Source organism: Entelurus aequoreus, linkage group LG13 (genome assembly GCF_033978785.1).
Source record: "Entelurus aequoreus isolate RoL-2023_Sb linkage group LG13, RoL_Eaeq_v1.1, whole genome shotgun sequence".
In the NCBI taxonomy this organism is placed as follows: Eukaryota; Metazoa; Chordata; class Actinopteri; order Syngnathiformes; family Syngnathidae; genus Entelurus; species Entelurus aequoreus.
In genome coordinates, this window is record NC_084743.1 from 45,711,240 (window position 1) to 45,730,397 (window position 19,158).

The 19,158-nt window shown below is 37.6% G+C and overlaps 1 protein-coding gene across 1 annotated transcript in view; it reads left to right on the forward strand.

The window, feature by feature from the left end:
- Positions 1-19,158, forward strand: part of LOC133663450 (large neutral amino acids transporter small subunit 4-like) — a 47,463-nt gene that overhangs the window by 16,660 nt on the left and 11,645 nt on the right. The window contains exons 6-8 of the mRNA XM_062067925.1: positions 15,638-15,730; positions 16,830-16,963; positions 18,239-18,450. Of these exons, the coding sequence (XP_061923909.1) occupies positions 15,638-15,730; positions 16,830-16,963; positions 18,239-18,450 (439 nt within the window). The remainder of the gene's footprint in view (positions 1-15,637; positions 15,731-16,829; positions 16,964-18,238; positions 18,451-19,158) is intronic.

Genomic DNA, 19,158 nt, shown 5'->3' on the forward strand with positions numbered 1-19,158 from the left:
ACATTTTAACAAGATGTCACATTTTGGACTGATTACCTACTAAAACAATGTAGAAATTTTATAGAATTTCAAATATGAAAAATTATGCAACAACTTTATGCTAGCAAGATGTGCTTTTAGCTGGGCGGTGTTGCAGCAGGACCTGCAGCTTGTTGTTTTTTTCTTGTGTTTGTTAGAGTCTCCAAAAATGTCCAATAAGACCAGAAAAAATCACTAGATTTGTCGTTCTTTTTGAAAAACACAATCTAGGGGTGTCTGAATACTGTATGCATATAATGAATATTGTAGCTATTAGGGCTGTGAATCTTTGTGTGTCCCACGATTCGATTCAATATCGATTCTTGGGGTCACGATTCGATTCAAAATCGATTTTTTTTTTTTTCAATTCAACACGATTCTCGATTAAAAAACGATTTTTTTCCCGATTCAAAACGATTCTCGATTCATTCAATAAATAGGATTTCAGCAGGATCTAGCCCAGTCTGCTGACATGCAAGCAGAGTAGTAGATTTTTGTAAAAAGCTTTTATAATTGTAAAGGACAATGTTTTATCAACTGATTGCAATAATGTAAATTTATTTTAACTTATTAAATGAACCAAAAATATGACTTATATTATCTTTGTGAAAATATTGGACACAGTGTGTTTTTTTTCAAGCTTATGAGATGCGATGCAAGTGTAAGCCACTGTGACACTATTGTTCATTTATTTTTATTTTTATAAATGTTTAATGAGGGATTTTTAATCACTGCTATGTTGAAATTGTAACTAATATTGATACTGTTGTTGATAATATTCATTTTTGTTTCACTACTTTTGGTTTGTTCTGTGTCGTGTTTGTGTTTCCTCTCAATTGCTCTGTTTATTGCAGTTCTGAGTGTTGCTGGGTCGGGTTTGGTTTTGGAATTGGATTGCATTGTTATGGTACTGCTGTGTATTGTTTTGTTGGATTGATTAATTAAAAAAAACAAAAAAAATTGATTTTTTAAAAATGAGAATCGATTCTGAATCGCACAACGTGAGAATCGCGATTCGAATTCGAATCGATTTTTTCCCACACCCCTAGTAGCTATGGTGGAACTTCCTTAGTTGTTGGTGGGCTTTTGAAAAAAAAAAAAAAAAAAAGTGTCTCTATACAACAGAAACAAGAGTAAAGTCTGCAAATGGAGAGCCGGGAGTGGGTAAGGAAAAAGGCAGAGTGTTCAGGGCGTAGCGAGATGAAAGTGCTGCATCAGAAGAGAGGACCACGTGAGAGTGGGAGAGTAGAAAGAAGCAACTAGCATCTATTATTCACAGCTGCTCTGTCTGGTGGCCAAAAAAAGGCCTCTCCTCATCACTATTTAATCTCCGCAGGAGCAACATGCATCACTGTTGTCCGTACTGGTCGTGACTGTGCAAATGCGACACGGTAAAAAGCGACACAAACCCAATCTTTGCAGCAGGCTGTAATGTGGCACTTTGTCACAAAGGACACAAACAGGAAGCCGTGCACGTGTTGTCTTCGCTGTTTCCTATTCATGGCGCCCACTGGGACCCTGACACAAACAGACACAAGTTGCTCAGCAGGTTACAGCCCCCTCCTCACTTGTCTTCAGTCCGAAGTTGTTTTTGTTCATCTCCAGTTTCAGCTGCAAGGCTGGACCTGCTCACAAATGTCAGAACGTCCTCGTGTACATATAGGAGTGTGTGTGTGGGTCTGGGTGTGGATCAACAGGCCGTTTATTGTTTCCAGGAAAAACAACTACAGTGAAACCCGTGTTATGTACTGCATGTAGACGTCATCTTCAAGTTTGCAAAACTGCCCACAGTGCACGTCATTTTTACATTGTGGGAGGGACAAAAAGTGAGCAAAGAAAAACCACACAAAAAGCAAAACAAATACTTTAAGAAACACAAATGAACTTTCTATCAAGATGGAGCCTCTTGTGAGTTATTTTAGGTCCAAAAGAAAAAGGTCACTAGATTTGTCGCTTTACTGATGGTGTCTAAATACTCGCGAAATATAAAAGTCTCTAAGTTGGCAAACACTGGTCACTCCTGCTACGTCTTTTTATTCTTTTCTTATTTGTATGAGGTGTGTTAATTAGGATGCCGTCTACAAGTGTTGTCCCGATACCAATATTTTGGTACCGGTACCAAAATTATTTTGATACTTTTCGTTACTTTTCTAGGCAAGGCAAGGCAAGGCAACTTTATTTGTATAGCACTTTTCATACAACAAGGCAGACTCAAAGTGCTTCACAGAACAACATGTGGGACAACAAAGTGAAATGAAAGAAAATAAAAGCAAAATTAAAATGCAGACATTAAAAAATAAAAACAGTGCGGACGTTAAAAGATTAAAAGATTTAGCTGAAAGCTAAGGTGAACATAAAAGTTTTCAGTCTAGTTTTAAAAGTAGTCAGAGTTGGGGAAAGTCTGACATCTTCAGGAAGTTTATTCCAGCTATTTGTTGCATAGTGACTGAATGATGCTCTCTCTTGATTTGAGTTTACTCTGAGAACCGCTAACAGATTGGTCTCAGAAGATCTAAGTGATCTAGAGGGCTTATATAATGGGAGCATATCGGTGATATACTTCGGCCCTAGACCATGTAGTGATTTTATATGTGAGCAGGACGATTTTGAAATCAATTCTCTGATGTACAGGGAGCCAATGTAAGGATTTAAGAATTGGTGTAATGTGCTCACATTTTTTGGTCTAAATAAAGGGGACCACAAAAAATTGCATTATTGGCTTTATTTTAACAAAAAATCTTAGGGTACATTAAACATATGTTTCTTATTGCAAGTTTGTCCTTAAATAAAATAGTGAACATACAAGATAACTTGTCTTTTAGTAGTAAGTAAACAAACAAAGGCTCCTAATTTAGCTGCCGAAATATACAATAACATATTGTGTCATTTTCCATTCGATTATTTTGTCAAAATTATTAAGGACAAGTGGTAGAAAATAAATTATTAATCTACTTGTTCATTTACTGTTAATATCTGCTTACTTTCTCTTTTAACATGTTCTATCTACACTTCTGTTAAAATGTTGGATGATACCACAAATTTGGGTATAAATCCGATACCAAGTCGTTACAGGATCATACATTGGTCATATTCTAAGTCCTCATGTGTCCAGGGACATATTTCCTGAGTTTATAAACATAATAGAAATTTAAAAAAATGAAAGAAGATTTTGTGATGCCAAAAAATATCGACGCAATCGTAGTAGTATCGACTAGATACGCTACTGTACTTGGTATCATTACAGTGGATGTTAGGTGTAGATCCACCAATGGCGTTTGTTTACATTTTGATGCCGGTGAGCTACGGTGTGTAGTGAAACATGTTTAGCTATTCCTCGTCCTGCAGGGACGATACTTGTAAGAAACTTACTTTATTACTTTATTGACGGTACTTTTCAGAGGCGGTATAGTACCGAATATGATTCATTAGTATTGCAGTACTATACTAATACCGGTATACTGTACAACCCTACCGTCTACTGCAGTGGTCCCCAACCTTTTTGTAACTGCGGACCGGTCAACGCTTGAAAATTGGGGGAGGGGTATTGTTTACATTTTTTTTATTCTATTTTATTTTTTGTCATAAAAAAATACAATCATGTGTGCTTACGGACTGTATCCCTGCAGACTGTATTGATCTATATTGATATATAATGTAAGAACCAGAAATATTAATAACAAAAAGAAACAACCCTTTTGTGCGAATGAGTGTAAATGTGGGAGGGAGGTTTTTTGGGTTGGTGCACTAATTGTAAGTGTATACTGTGTTTTTTACGTTGATTTAATAAAAAAACATTTTTAAATTCAAAAACAATTTTTTTCTTGTGCGGCCTGGTACCAATCGATCCCGGTGGTTGGGGACCACTGGTCTACTGTACAAAGTAGTAATGGCAAGCTACATTCACAGTCCCGTTATAAAGTGTTTATCAGCAAAAGGCAAATATATTTGTGGCGGCCCAAATGTATTCACGGTGGCTTTTCCAGATGTTAAGATTTGGGTCACTAAATTTTGAGGGTATTTTCAATTATTTCTAAGTGAAGGCTCCTTCTTTTATCATGTTTTTTCCCTTACTTTTATGAATTCATGTCACATGTTTTGCCGTTTCCTCTGAGTGCGCATTCAGCACAAATATCCTGGCTGGGAAAAACCGGGAGTGAAGTTGCCCCCGTTTGCTCCACTTCTCGTCTGCCTGTAAACACACTTGGAAGAATCGTGTTACACGTGTTCGTGGCACCCCAAACACGCACACACACACACACACACACACACACACTACATACAGTATCCAGTGCATGCAGTCACTATAGCATGGCACTCCTATGTTTTCGTGCTAACGCTCGACACGTGTGAAACGCTTCTTGCTTCCTGAGTTTGTTCTCGCCACGCTGAGGCATTTCTCTGCCTATATCTCATTTTTCAAATAATTCCCGGTCTTGCGCTCATGCTGGTGTGTGTCCCTTGCTGTGGGTGCTCAGAGAGAACACTTTGTGCTTTGTGTCCTCACTGCCTCAGATGAAAGGAAATGTACACAAAAGTAATTTGAGACGAGAGCAGGCGTCACTGATATCATGTGGTTGTTATTTGGTGGAGGAGTGCTATTTTGACATGCATGCAAGGCTGCTGGACATTATTAGTGTAGTTGCGCAAAGAGCTCCAGAGTGGCCTTCAGTCCCACTCGGGGACGTACCCGCCTTTTTAAGACTATGGAAAAACACAAACCATGCCAAATCAGGACAACAGCATCCCGGTGTTTGTCAGCCAGTGTTTGCTAATCTTACAGCTCACTTGGCTGCACTTTATGATAGATGGAGTGGACAGGACCAGTCCGAGCTGGTTCTCCGTGCTGCATTCATTGGCAGGGGACATAATTTCCATTCGCTGCTGCAACCCCTCTTCCTTCTTTCATTTCCTCTCAAAAAGGCCCCTCTCCTGTTTCCTCTTTCCCCGTACTTATCTTGACCTGCTCAGCATGTTTGGTCATTCCATCGTCACTTTTGTGGCACACACTCTGCACTTTTCTTTTTTGAAACTCAGCACACTCACATCTAGAGTTGCAAAACATGTCCAGTTGTCTGCAGACTGTGGGTAATGTCTTAACCAGATCCCAATTTTACAACAAATGCAGTCCGCCCACGGAGTGACACAATCACACATGATGCCTTTGAAGACATTTTTACAGCAACTTCTGTAAGATTATGCTTGGTCAGATTTCAGCAGATGTTACTCCAAATTGTAGTATTGATGCTGAGGGTAGTGTCAGTACAGCAGTGCTTCTCAATTATTTATCCCCGAAAAAGAAAACATCCCCCCTGACTATAAATAGTATCATATATATATATATATATATATGTATGTATATATATGTATATATATATACATATATTAGGGCTGTGAATCTTTGGGTGTCCCACGATTCGATTCAATATCGATTCTTGGGGTGACGATTCGATTCAAAATCAATTTTTTTTCAATTCAACACGAATCTCGATTCAAAAACGATTTTTTTCCCGATTCAAAACGATTCTCTATTCATTCAATACATAGGATTTCAGCAGGATCTACCCCAGTCTGCTGACATGCTAGCAGAGTAGTAGATTTTTGTAAAAAATCTTTTATAATTGTAAAGGACAATGTTTTATCAACTGATTGCAATAATGTACATTTGTTTTAACTATTAAATGAACCAAAAATATGACTTATTTTATCTTTGTAAAAATATTGGACACAGTGTGTTGTCAAGCTTATGAGATGCTATGCAAGTGTAAGCCACTGTGACACTATTGTTCTTTTTTTTTATTTTTATAAATGTCTAATGATAATGTCAATGAGGGATTTTTAATCACTGCTATGTTGAAATTGTAACTAATATTGATACTGTTGTTGATAATATTCATTTTTGTTTCACTACTTTTGGATTGTTCTGTGTCGTGTTTGTGTCTCCTCTCAATTGCTCTGTTTATTGCAGTTCTGAGTGTTGCTGGGTCGGGTTTGGTTTTGGAATTGGATTGCATTGTTGTGGTATTGCTGTGTATTGTTTTGTTGGATTGATTAATGAAAAAATATATATATATATATATATTTTTTCAAATAAATAAATACAAAAATAAAAATACATTTTAAAAAAATGAGAATCGATTCTGAATCGCACAACGTGAGAATCGCGATTCGAATTCGAATCAATTTTTTCCCACACCCCTAATATATATATATATATATATATATATATATATATATATATATATATATATATATATATATATATATATATATATATATATATATATATATATATATATACATATATATATATATATATATATATATATATATATATATATATATATATATATATATATATATATATATATATATATATATATATATATATATACATATATATATATATATATACATATGTATATATATATATACAAAAACAATTGTTAAAACATTGTTTTTAGTCTGTACAGAAAGTATTTAAAGTGCCTGAAATTTGCCTTAAAAAAAACCTTATATCATATGATACTGAAAAATACAATTAGACAAACTTAATAAATACAATGACTAGCAACATTAACTCAGCAGCACCATATATTGAACACTTTAACCTACAACACTAACATGAATACAACCATTTGTGCTGATTTGTTTATAAATCAAAATAGGAAGTCAAGATTAATGGTTACATTGAGGATGTTTTGTCGTGCACAGCTTTTTGAAGTGGGGTTTGAAGCATTATCATTGTGGCTTGTGCAGCCCTTTGAGACACTTGTGATTAAGGGCTATATAAATAAACTTTGATTGATTGATTGATTGATTGATTATACTGCATAATAAAGCAAATGATCCAACCCAGTCCATCCAGTCCAGAGCTCAGGGCTGGCATAAAAAATATCCTTGTAAAATAAAAATACGAGCGCTGAACAGGAAATCAACACAGAAAGTAAGGGAACTAATAATAAAGTCCAAAGTGTCTAGTGAGATCATAACAATATCTTTATATACAGATTTTACCAAACGTTTTTTCTATCCAATACAATACCTAGTAAATTAGGGGTGAGGAAAATGTCAATATCACAATACTTTTTCTAATGATATTGCCGTATGTAGATTTTTTATTTCTTAATATCCATTTATTTCTTTTTTTAAATGATTTTTAAAACAACTTTGCAAAGTTTGTCGCTTTACTGTTACTTTGCTCTGTTGGGTTAGTAGTGAGGAAGGAAATACAATAAGGTCAACAGTTAAGAAGTACAAAAGATTTGTTTTGCATTTAAGTAGCAAGACACTTAGTCCAAGTTTGCAGAATGCAATATCACATATTCATAATATTGCAATACTGTATTGTATTGTGACTCAAGCATAGTGGTACGTATCGCATCATGAAGTCCTTGCCAATACGCAGCCCTATAGTAAATACAGGACCAATATCACCGATATTGTCTTTTTTTTTTCTTTTTTTTTTTACACATTTGTAAAGAACAGTTAATGATTGTGTTTTTTTCCTTTAGTTTCCTGATCAAGTCTAACGCACAATACAAATATTTTAGGCAAAAACATGTGAACAATTCAACAATGCATAAAAACAACAATGTAACGTTATTGATACAGTTATTAAAAACAAATATTTGTATTACCTACAATTAAACATACAAAATAAAGTCATTTGTGCAAAAATAAGTAAACAAAAGCAAAAACTCCTATCGGCTCTCATTCAAATCCTTTTTGCCAAATAACTTATTCCCTGTGTTTGCAAACAGTATACAAAGATAACAATATAAACATTATACAATATGAACAACACAACAAAAACATCCATCCATCCATCCATTTTCTACCGTTTGTCCCATTAGGGGTCGCGGGGGATGCTAGAACCTATCTCAGCTGCATTCGGGCGGAAGGCGGGGTACACCCTGGGCAAACATGTGTAAAGATAAACATAGATGACAAGTGAAAAACATCCATTTCATCATGTTAGCATCGATCCAATCAGATACTACTCTTGATATTACCGGTACATGGATTGATCCACCGACTCTCTACCATGCAGAAGCATATACCAAACTTTCTTACTTAGACAATTAAAAAAAATGCTAAACTACCCCTTTTATGGCTACTTGTTATAGACATGTGCTTGCTGCAACAGCATTTTTTAAATACCTACGTACACAGGGAAGTCTGTTAAGATTCTTGCAACATCCGGTGCCTGTCTGCACGTGTTCGCAATCCAACCCATCCATGGGACCGTGATCTCTTATCTACATGTGACTTTGTGGGACCTAAAATAGAGCTGACATGGCTGTCCAAACACAGAGTGCATCAGTGTGTACACTTCCACTCCTTCCTTGGATATGCTGTGAGCAGAGCGTGAACAAAAGCGCTATTCAGGGAAGAAGTAACAGCATTCGTATGTAGGCTGGTATGGCTGATTGTCTTTGCCGTCACCATTTACATGTAAGATATGCACATTCTTCGCAAGTTATTGGTCATACAAATGTATGAAATGTGCACATCAAACACAAGAGATGGTTCTGTTTAGAACAGGGGTGTCCAAATTCTTTATATATTATAGTATTTATTATTAACTGCCTTGAATGGACTTATGTTGTGTTTAAGTAGAAGTGGAGTGCTAATTGTTTTTTTTATGAGACACCTAATGACCACAATAATTTGTTAAGTTAAACTCAGGACGCAGTAAGTTGAATGATACGGACATGTTTGTTGCTGGATACTTTCTTTATATTGACAAATGTCGTGTATTAGACCGCAATATTGTTAAATTAAGGAGACTTATTGAGGAAGAAAAAGGAGAAGATCTTAATTGTCACATGTACAACGTATGTCAAGCTTATGTGCTATTGTGTGCTTAGCTGTTGCGTAGCTGCTAGCCCCTGTAGACCTTGTGTGTTATTGGAGGACATGTAGCTGAATCTGCTGCTATCAGAGATTTTAGTTGCAAGTCGATATAATCGATATAGTCGATATAATCCAATACCTGTTTTCTTTTTGCTGCGGTTTAACCAATTCGGGAATATATATACATAGTAAATGTATAAAGAGAATCCTATGCGTCCCAGCAACAATTGAGCGCCGCAATTGAGCGCTCCTTCAGCGCAGCAGGGCGCATTTTAGAGGCCAGGCGCTCTCGCCTGAATCCTGGCACTGTAGGTGCCATTTTATTCCTGCATAGTGCTAAAAAAAAAAAAAGTCAGTAGACATATGGTTGGATATGTTAAACGAATTAGTCTACGTTACCTAGGCTATACCAAATAAGCCCATGTCTAACGTATATTGAGTTCGGTCAGCTGAATAATTGTGATGGTTACGTGTTGTTTGGGCGCACTACAAGGCAAAGGAATTAAGGCAATTGCGTTGTTTATTGTGTTTTTTTTTCTATTGGAGATATACTACTGTGTGTTAATTATTTGGCCTCGCTTTCAAGTGAAGCGCATCTCCGATTGGCTACAATGTAAGGCTATTTAGCCTGCTTTGTTTGTCGCGACTGTCTATTTTCATTATAATTCAATTATTTTTTTATTTTTTTTAAATTTTTGTTTAAATAGGGATGACATACCGTAATTTCCGGACTATAAGCCGCACCTGACTATAAGCCGCACCAGCTAAATTCAGGGGAAAATACAGATTGCTCCATATATAAGCCGCACCCGACTATAAGCCGCAGGGTTTTGATGTGTAATTACCGTAGTATATAGGGGTTCCTGCTACCACGGAGGGGATTGTCGGGACAGAGATGACTGTTTGGGAACGCAAAGCGTCCCATTTATTAACAATAAATCTTTCAATCATTCAATCAAACTTTCACATCTTTGACATGGCGAACAGCATTCGTGCAGAGTACAAATAATACAACGGTGCAAAGTAATACAAAGTGCTCGCCTGTACGTTATCAAAATAACCAGCCTACCGGTATATGAAAAGTCAGTCTTTAATCATTGTGTCATCGTCTTCCTCCTGCGTACTAAAACCACTGAAATCCTCTTCGTTGGTGTCGGAGAAGAACAGGCCGCAAATAAGCCGCACCCTTGTATAAGCCGCAGGGACCAGAACGAGGGGAAAAAGTAGCGGCTTATAGTCCGGAAATTACGGTACATATGTTGTTGTATAATTTAAGTTTGTGCGCATGATTGACAGCCTAAGGCTTGTGAGGCACATTTTTTTTAAATTTTTTTATTTCAACTTAAAAATGTATGAGCCTATGCCTATGCCTACAACATAGGCTATGTGTTTATCTTTATTTTCCTGCCTGTCGTTGACAATGGAGATTGTCTGATATTTTGTCATGGCTGCAGATCAATCAATAAAGGTTCATCTTTGTCGCAAAATTGTTCACTGTGCACCCCGCCCTCGTCCCTATTTGAGCATTATAAAGTTAACAAGTTAATATTCATTGAAATAAATTCAGAACATTTTTTTTACCTAACGAAAATATAGGCCTAGTTTTTTAAAACATTTTTTTAACTTCTTAAAAGCATCGTTTTGCTTGCTGCAACTGCAAGAGATATTAATGTGTGGCACGCATTGAATGTCTCTACTGCATTGGATCAGTCTCCTTTCTAACCTCACTAATGCCTTGCATCGTCTATATTAGATATATAACAACGGGCCGGTGGCGGGTGGGTGTGGTTTCAATAAAATGTTGGTTCGGGTGGATGGTGGGTGGATGGCGGGTGGATGACGACTTTTGTGATGCGGTTGCGGATGAAATAATTGCCTATCCGCGCATCTCTAGTGTCTAAGCAACAAAAACACTCATATATTAGTATTACACACACTATTCTCATGTTATACTTCGTCTTTGATGATTAACCACATTCAGCCTGTTTGATTGAGTTGTCTGTATCAACACCTGACTATGACTCAGACCCACTAACCCAGAGACTCTCCAAACATTTTGCTCCGTCACAAGGAGTGAAATCTTGTCTGGACATGCTGCACCACAAACACTTTTTTTAATACTCAGTCATTGCGACACTCATGTGACTTTGTTGACTGAGTTCGCCCACTAACTCTAGTGCATTCTGAGAAATTACTCCGGTGGCAACAAAACAGCAACAACTAGACTTGAGTCATTTGCCATAATCAAAACAAACTGGAGAAACAATATTGTTATCATCAGTCGGCAGGGCCGTGTCACTTGTGAACATTTCTGCTACGTTGTTTTTCACAGGGTTCCTGAACATTAACTTTTTAAATTGGCTCTTTAACACCACCTTTAAATTTCATAAAAAATTCCCCCCTCCTTCCATTTTTACGTATCAACACAAAAATCGTTGGAGACGTCTATCGTCAAGAAGCCATGCCTGAAAACGAACAGGAAGTTGGCCATCTTGGTTTCCGTTGGCCATTTTTTGACAGTACTTTAACGAACTACTCCTAGTTTGTTTTGAATTCCAAAAAAGTTTTCCCAGAAGAAATTCTTACAACCTGCTTATGTCGACAACCCGTCCATCTATGGTGATTAACTCATCAAGTCCCGGTTCACCCTGTTCGTGTTTTTACTGAAAAGTGCTTGTAATGTGTCCTTTTATGTGTTGTGGTGTTGTTAACATCATAATTATCGCGAAGGAGCGTCAACCGATAACAGCAACTACTGTCTAGTTACACAGCATTAAAATGTGCACTAATGATACTGAATTATCGATACAGTCGATACCAGATATAGTGTAATATCGATTCTAAATTAAAATATTGATACTTTTAAATACATTAGTTATGTGAGATATTGTAAATCATTTACAGGAACACAGTGTGAAAAAGAAACTAAACTTCTGATTGAGGCAATACTGTATGTCAACCATGTAAACAAATTGCTATAGTGGGGCTGCGTGGCTCAGATGGTAGAGCGGCCAACCAGAAACTTGGGAATTCCTGGTATGAATCCAGCTTCTGCCCTCCCTTGCCACTACTGTTGTGTTCTTGGGCAAGAGACTTCACCCACCTTGCTCCCAGTGCCACCCACACTGGTGTAAATTAAGTTTAAATGTCAATAATAGGTTTCTCACTGTAAAGCGTTTAGAGTCACTAGAGAAAAAGCGCTATATAAATATAATTCACAATATATACGTTAGGTAAGGAAAAAACACAGGCTATTTCATGAAATTGCCTCTCTACCCCGGTATTGAGCACTGTATAACGGATAAACCACAGACAAGTCATACCAAAGACTATAAAAATGGGACCCATTACCTCCCTGCTCTGTGATGAGGTGGCGACTTGTCCAGGGTGTACCCCGCCTTCCGCCCGATTGCAGCTGAGATAGGCTCCAGCGCCCCCCGCGACCCCGAAGGGAATAAGCGGTAGAAAATGGATGGATGGATGGATACCTCCCTGCTTGGCACTCAGCATCAAGGGTTGGAATTGGGGGTTAAATCACCAAAAAATATTCCCGGGCACGGCCACCGCTGCTGCCTACTGCTCCCCTCACCTCCCAGGGGTGAACAATGGGATGGGTCAAAAGCAGAGGACACATTTCACCACACCTAGTGTGTGTGTGACAATCATTGGTACTTTAACTTTAACCTCGACTATAATTCACAATATAGGTTTTATTATAGGGGCGGCGTGGCGAAGTTGGTAGAGTGGCCGTGCCAGCAATCGGAGGGTTGCTGGTTACTGGGGTTCAATCCCCACCTTCTACCATCCTAGTCACGTCCGTTGTGTCCTTGGGCAAGACACTTCACCCTTGCTCCTGATGGCTGCTGGTTAGCGCCTTGCATGGCAGCTCCCGCCATCAGTGTGTGAAACTGTGTGTGATTGGGTGAATTTGGAAATACTGTCAAAGCGCTTTGAGTACCTTGAAGGTAGAAAAGCGCTATACAAGTATAACCAATTTATTTATTTATTTATTTATAATATAAAACCGTTTATGTCGACGTTTGTCAGCAAGTCTGCGGGGCGTCGACATAAACACACACTAGCAGTGATAGAAACCATCTATTCTATGCATTAATGAAACCTTTACAAAGTGGACAGTTTTTTATTTCTAATACACGCTTTTTCTAACGCTGACGTGTATTATAACAACACAAATGCATTGTACTTTGGTCTGGCGGGGACGACATAAGGAAATGCAACAAACATAAGAAAATAATTAGTGTCAAGCCAAGCAGAATGGATAAAAATGAGGAAGCGAGAGCGCCTCGGTGGTGAAATGTAAACTTGTTGACTTCATGTGTTGGCCTTGATTAATCATGCTGACGACATGGATTATGCTGAGCTGGACACATGCTGAGCAGCTCCTTTGTGTGTCCTCCCCACCAACTGGGACAAAGGTTGTGTGTATCTTATCCCAGCGGGAGTGTGTTGTTCCTCGTCCTGTAAACTGTCAGGACTGGAGTTTAAGTTTGAAGGTCATGTGAGTGGTTAGGAGGGATGGGCGATACTGCCAACATTGGTATCGATCTGATACTAAGCAAATTCATGGTTGGTATCGCTGACCACAATACTGACAACAACACTTTCTGCTTGAAATGTTTTTGTGATTTTGTTATACTACTATATTCTTATTTGTGATATTACAATTGGTGTCAGTGCTTTTGAGGTTTGGATCCACCCACTTATGTTGGTATTTTGCTAAAGGTCCTTCACTTAATAACAGGCTATAGTACCAGTCTGCCTGGCAGGACCGTCCGTCCTCCTTTGCGAGCTGGAATGTGTTGCCACCGATTGACTCATTTGCTTTCCAGTGATGATGGCTGTTTACAGTTCCAAGGGTTTGGATAAGAACAGTGTGTGCACTCCTTAGGGTCGTTGTGCAAGACTCTCCAGATTCCTTCTCTGTTGTGCTTCAAATGCCGGAACACTCTTATCTTGCAAAACAGTGCCTAACTACTTGATAAACTACTAGACTAAAAAACATTTAAAGTGCCTCTAAACACATTTTAAATGTCCTAAAATGTGTCGTCTACATAATGATGTTTTGACTTGAACTCATTAAGTGGTTATCATGTGACAGTCATGTGATTAGGGTATGGCTTCCCCAAATGGCAGCTTGTCAGGTAAGCTGTCCTATTTCCAAAAGTTTAATTTTTGGCCATTGAAAGGTCATTTTCAAACGATGTCAAACATTAAATTAAATGGTTCTTACTATATTTGTTCAATAAATTTATATGAAACAAGCTAGGAAAATATTGCTAATATATAGCCTTATGGGAAAGCCTGATGTTGCGTATTTGTCAAACGATGACAAGTGAAGACAATGAAGTCCAATTATTTTGAATAAATAAATATCTGTTCAATTAAAGTACAAGGACATTAAGTTATTTTGCACAGATCTTTGAAATGAACTATTAGGGCTTATATTTAATAGTTTTTTTTAAACATCACAAATGCACTGCAAATTATTTGCCACTTGACAAGATTTTACATTTTATTTCTAGAAATGTCCCAAGTTATAAGAGCTGTTTACCTATTTTTATTACCTGATTTTAGTCATTGACTAATCTTAATTTTAGCATGAATAATTCCTTTTTTTCTATTCAAGTTTAAAAATGTTAAAATTGAGAAAATAACTATTCAAATAAGATATTTTGGTCTCCACCCCCATAGAAAATCTTGTTTAAAGATTCTGCAACATCTCAAGGATGTTTAACTTAAGAATTGCAAGTTGGATAATGCTTGTTTTTCTATCGTAAAAGTCCTGCTAATTTCCAGATATACAAATCTTCATTTAAGATGTCTTATCAAGTAAAAGTATCTGTCCATGCAGCTATTGTTAATTTTATAATTGATTTTTTATTTTTTCTCAAATCTGGTCTTTTGATCTTATATTTGGACAGCTCTTTTTTACAGTGCGTGTTGTGCACTTGGTCTCTTGAAGTACTGTATATCCACCACCATTTCTCTTTACACACAAATATGTCGGGGTTCTTATGCGTTAAATAAGGACGTTTCCTCGACTGGTTAATATTGTAGAGCAGTGGGATTTAATTGTGTTAGTGTTTGAGTATAGTTTGTTGAAGAAATGATACACGGGTTACGCCAGGTGAGTCTCTATCCAGGAGCTTCAAAAGCAAATATTCCCCTTCATGCTGCAATTAAAGCAGTGGAAGGACGCTAGAATGGCAGTTCTTTACTTTGATCCACGAGAATATTCTGATAGCAGTTCTGAGAAAGGAGAAATCAAAGTGCATTGTTTTCATCTGATGATTTGTCCATGAATTATAATCAACTTACCTCCTCATTTATCTTAATTAGGGGTGGATGGATTCATCCAAATAGTGAGTAGTATCATTAACTGATTGATTTTAGCTCACTTCTATGTTTATTTTTAGAAATAACTTTTTTTGGGTTTGTTATAATATTGTTAAAATCACTAAGGCTGTCAAAAACGCAGCTAATTTATCCAACAGACATTGCAAAGAGAGAAATGATGGTGTCCAACAGTAGTTAGCATGATCATTAAATGAGCTTGAAACGTTTGTGGTATCAGGATCAACGATACTGGTCCTATATTTATTTTGTATGGCATCGATACCACATCCGTACCCTCCACGACAGTGGTACCCACACATTCACGATTGTGACGCAAACATTTAACTTTTTGCTCCTTCAAGCGCTGAATTATGTTGTTAATCGAGTCATCTTTTTTTCTTGTCAGCTTCCCAACATGTTTGGAGACCTGAGGTCGACCTTCATCGCACTGATGATCGGATCTTATGCCTCTTCTGCAGTCACTTTCCCCGGCATCAAGGTAATCAGGACACTGCGTTGTGTATACCTGTGCAATGTATTAACCACTACACCAGCTGTATCAACAGACTCATCTGAGTTGTGAATGGAACGCTCTAAGAATATGACTGTATATTTAACATCTCCAAGCAAGAAAACATAAAAGTATGGTGTTGAGTTTTGCAAAAACTACACAACTAGGAGTTGTACATGGTACAAAGCAGAACCTATTCAATTTGGGGCAAATGCAGATAAAATGCATCTTTTTCAAGCCATTTTAGGCACACTTTATAAGTCCTGTCTGTCTAAATAAGTCTTAAATGAGGAAGTAAGCAGCTTACTGATGGGCAAATGCAACTTTTTCCACTTTTGCAGGACAGATTTTAGCCATTGAGTCATAATGATATTGATCTGACCACCATAGATTCCGTAAAAGTAGTACTTGGCGTATTACCCAGTCCTCCATCTACCTGCAAGCGGCCAAGTAATAATACTCAACAAATAGATAAATACAAATATGACGTTCTAAAATGTATTTTTTCTTTTTATAGCAGGTGTGTGTTCAGACAGTCAGTCAAAACTATGCAACATAAATATTTATTTTGTTTTGCATCTTAATGTACGTTTTGAATATAACTGCTTTTATTTGTACTAATCACTCATGTGATTAATCACAAAAAATATTGCATTAACAATGAATAGTTCCAGATTAATCATGCAATATAATTCGAGTTTTTTGAAATAATTTTTACGTCAATTTATTTTGAGCACTTTAACAGTAACCACAAATGGTCTGTTCAATGCATACGCACACATTTTTCTTCAAAATAAACCCAGACAGACTTTAAATAATACTTTTATTAGGTTTTGGGCAAATTAATTACGTACATTCAAGGAAAACATTTAAAAAAAGGTTTGTGTATGACTTTCTGATGATACTTTTGCATTTGTGTCAAAATATTTTGGTGTCTTTTTTAAAATTATGTAAGCAAGTAATTTACTGTGATTAACCACGATGAATCCAAATTCAAAAGTGTGAATAATCTGATAAAAATAATAATTTGGCAGCACAAGTAATAATAGTGCTAGTACATAGAAGTAATCATTAAATTGCCTTTTAGGTGATCTATGACCTGGGGGCCACCTTCATCTCCATCTTGTTGGTTTGGGCTGGGTGTGCCTGCCTGGTCTTCTTCAACTGCTTTGTCAACTGGCCTCTGGAGCCCTTCCCCGGCCCAGAGGACATGGACTTCACGTAAGAAAACTTGACACACACTCAAAGGCAGATGCTTCCAGCTGTCCTCTGAAATACAGTCAAACCTGTGTTAGCGGCCACTAAAATTTTCCCTGCTGGGAAAAGTAGTGTGAAAAACCTTGTCTATAGCGGGCACATATTTCGCATCCCGGAGTAATGGAATGGAAGTTGACTCATGATTAGGGTGAAAATGTACAATATCCACTCCACAGCCGTAATGTAGGCGCAATGCAAGCACACTTGGGGAAATTTAGGTGTTGTTATTATCTTTTTGTTTACTCTTTTTAGGATAAACTTGACCCGATCTAAAAAAATTTGTGCTTTCTTTTATAGTGTTCAACATTTGAGATTGTCATGGCAACCTGTGTATAGTTGCCACATGCCTATATTGGACACTTTTGCTTTTTGTGCTATACACAGGTTTGACTGTACATTATATTAGATCAGTGTTTTCAAACTTGCGGCCCACGGACCATATTTCGTGGCCCTTTACTTAACTTCATTGTTAAGTGTAATTGCACCCTGCTGATAGTTACCAATAATATGGGAATCTTGAATTGCACTAAAAAGAATACTAACTGCAATCATGGTTCAAACACAAACAATACTCAACAAACACACATTGGGCATTACAAATAGTGACATTTTGTAAACACGCGGAGGTGTCTTTGGCCCCCACCTAGGGAACTAAACAGTGTCAAAAGTTCTGAATTAAATTTAAGATTTAGAATGGCTAACTAGGCCTGCCATATTTCACTGTCAGTATAGCTCTTTGTAGAAGTAGTTAGCACATTTAGTCACGTGGTTGAAATTGTGATTCTCAAGTGAATACTTTGTGTGGCCCAGTATCCCCCTCCAGCGGCCCCCTGGGTAAATTGAGTTTAAGACCCCTGGATTAGATGAATGGTGCAGTCCAGTCCCTGGTCTTAACACATGGGACTAGCGCTAAAGATCTGTTTTCCAGTCTTTTAGCTATCATATTTCAACCGTTGCAAATACTGTATATTATGACTTCGTTGCCAGCTTCTGACGAGGCTGCCCAGTCCGCCACACACATACACAACCTGACAAACGTAGATATTCATGCTCACACACATCTGCACACTCATGTCAGTGCAACTCTGCCAAGGCCTGAAGACAGGAAATACTTAAAAAAACAGGAAAGCTGTTTGGATTTGCTTTCATTCACCTTGATCTTTTGTTTCCACTTTCTTGTTGACTTTATCTCCTTAATACGGTTAAATCACTTTTGTTATTGGACCATCTGCCCCTCAGAGTAAAGATCAAGTTCAGCTGGTTGGGATTCGACCACAAGATCACAGGGAAGCAGTTTTACCGGCAGGTGACGACTGTGGGGCGTCGTCTGAGTGTGGGCAACTCGCAAAAGCAGCAATACTTGCCGCCCAAAACCCTCGCCTCCCAAGACGCCAGCAAGGTGTGCCTGTCCACCGTCGACCTGGAGGTGACATGCAAGTCTCCGCAGCAAAGTGAGTCAACTCAGAAATGGCATAATTAGAGCCACTTAAGACTAAACAGAGTAGTGTCTGTGTTGGCAAAAGACACAATAAGTGCTCATTGTGTGCCAGTTTAGTGTGAATACTAATACGACTTTCAAAGATGTCGGTTTATGCCACAGTTTTCTGACAACAAAGATTTTCCTCTAATTATAAATATTTGAAACCTGGCCGAGATCTACACCAAATCGGGCACGAGCACATACCTAAGGTTCCGAGTGGAAGGGACTTCCAGTGGGGGTTACGTACTTAGCTTAGTAAGACGCGTTCTTTTCCTACTCGGCTACTCTGCTACCAAATAGACCCAGGCTTTGTGTGTCAAATGTTGAGCATCATGAATATATACACATATGCATCATTGTGCAAACAAGTCCAGTCATTATTCAGTTTATTTAGAAAGTGATGTATGTTTCTGTAAACAAGTATGCATTCTTGTCACAGTAATTACAAGGTCATATTGACATATTTTTTCACTTATAAATACATAATATAATATACGTGCTCCACATGAATATGCCTTGTCAAACATACACATTATGGTTGTCTAAAACTACAGTACAGTATGCAGTTTTTGTAGTTGTAGCTTACGGTTGTGTAGAGCTAGGAACTAATCAAACTATTGTGCAGTTCTACTTCACATTGTGACAATAATGACAAAAGTATTGTTGCGAGACGTGTTGC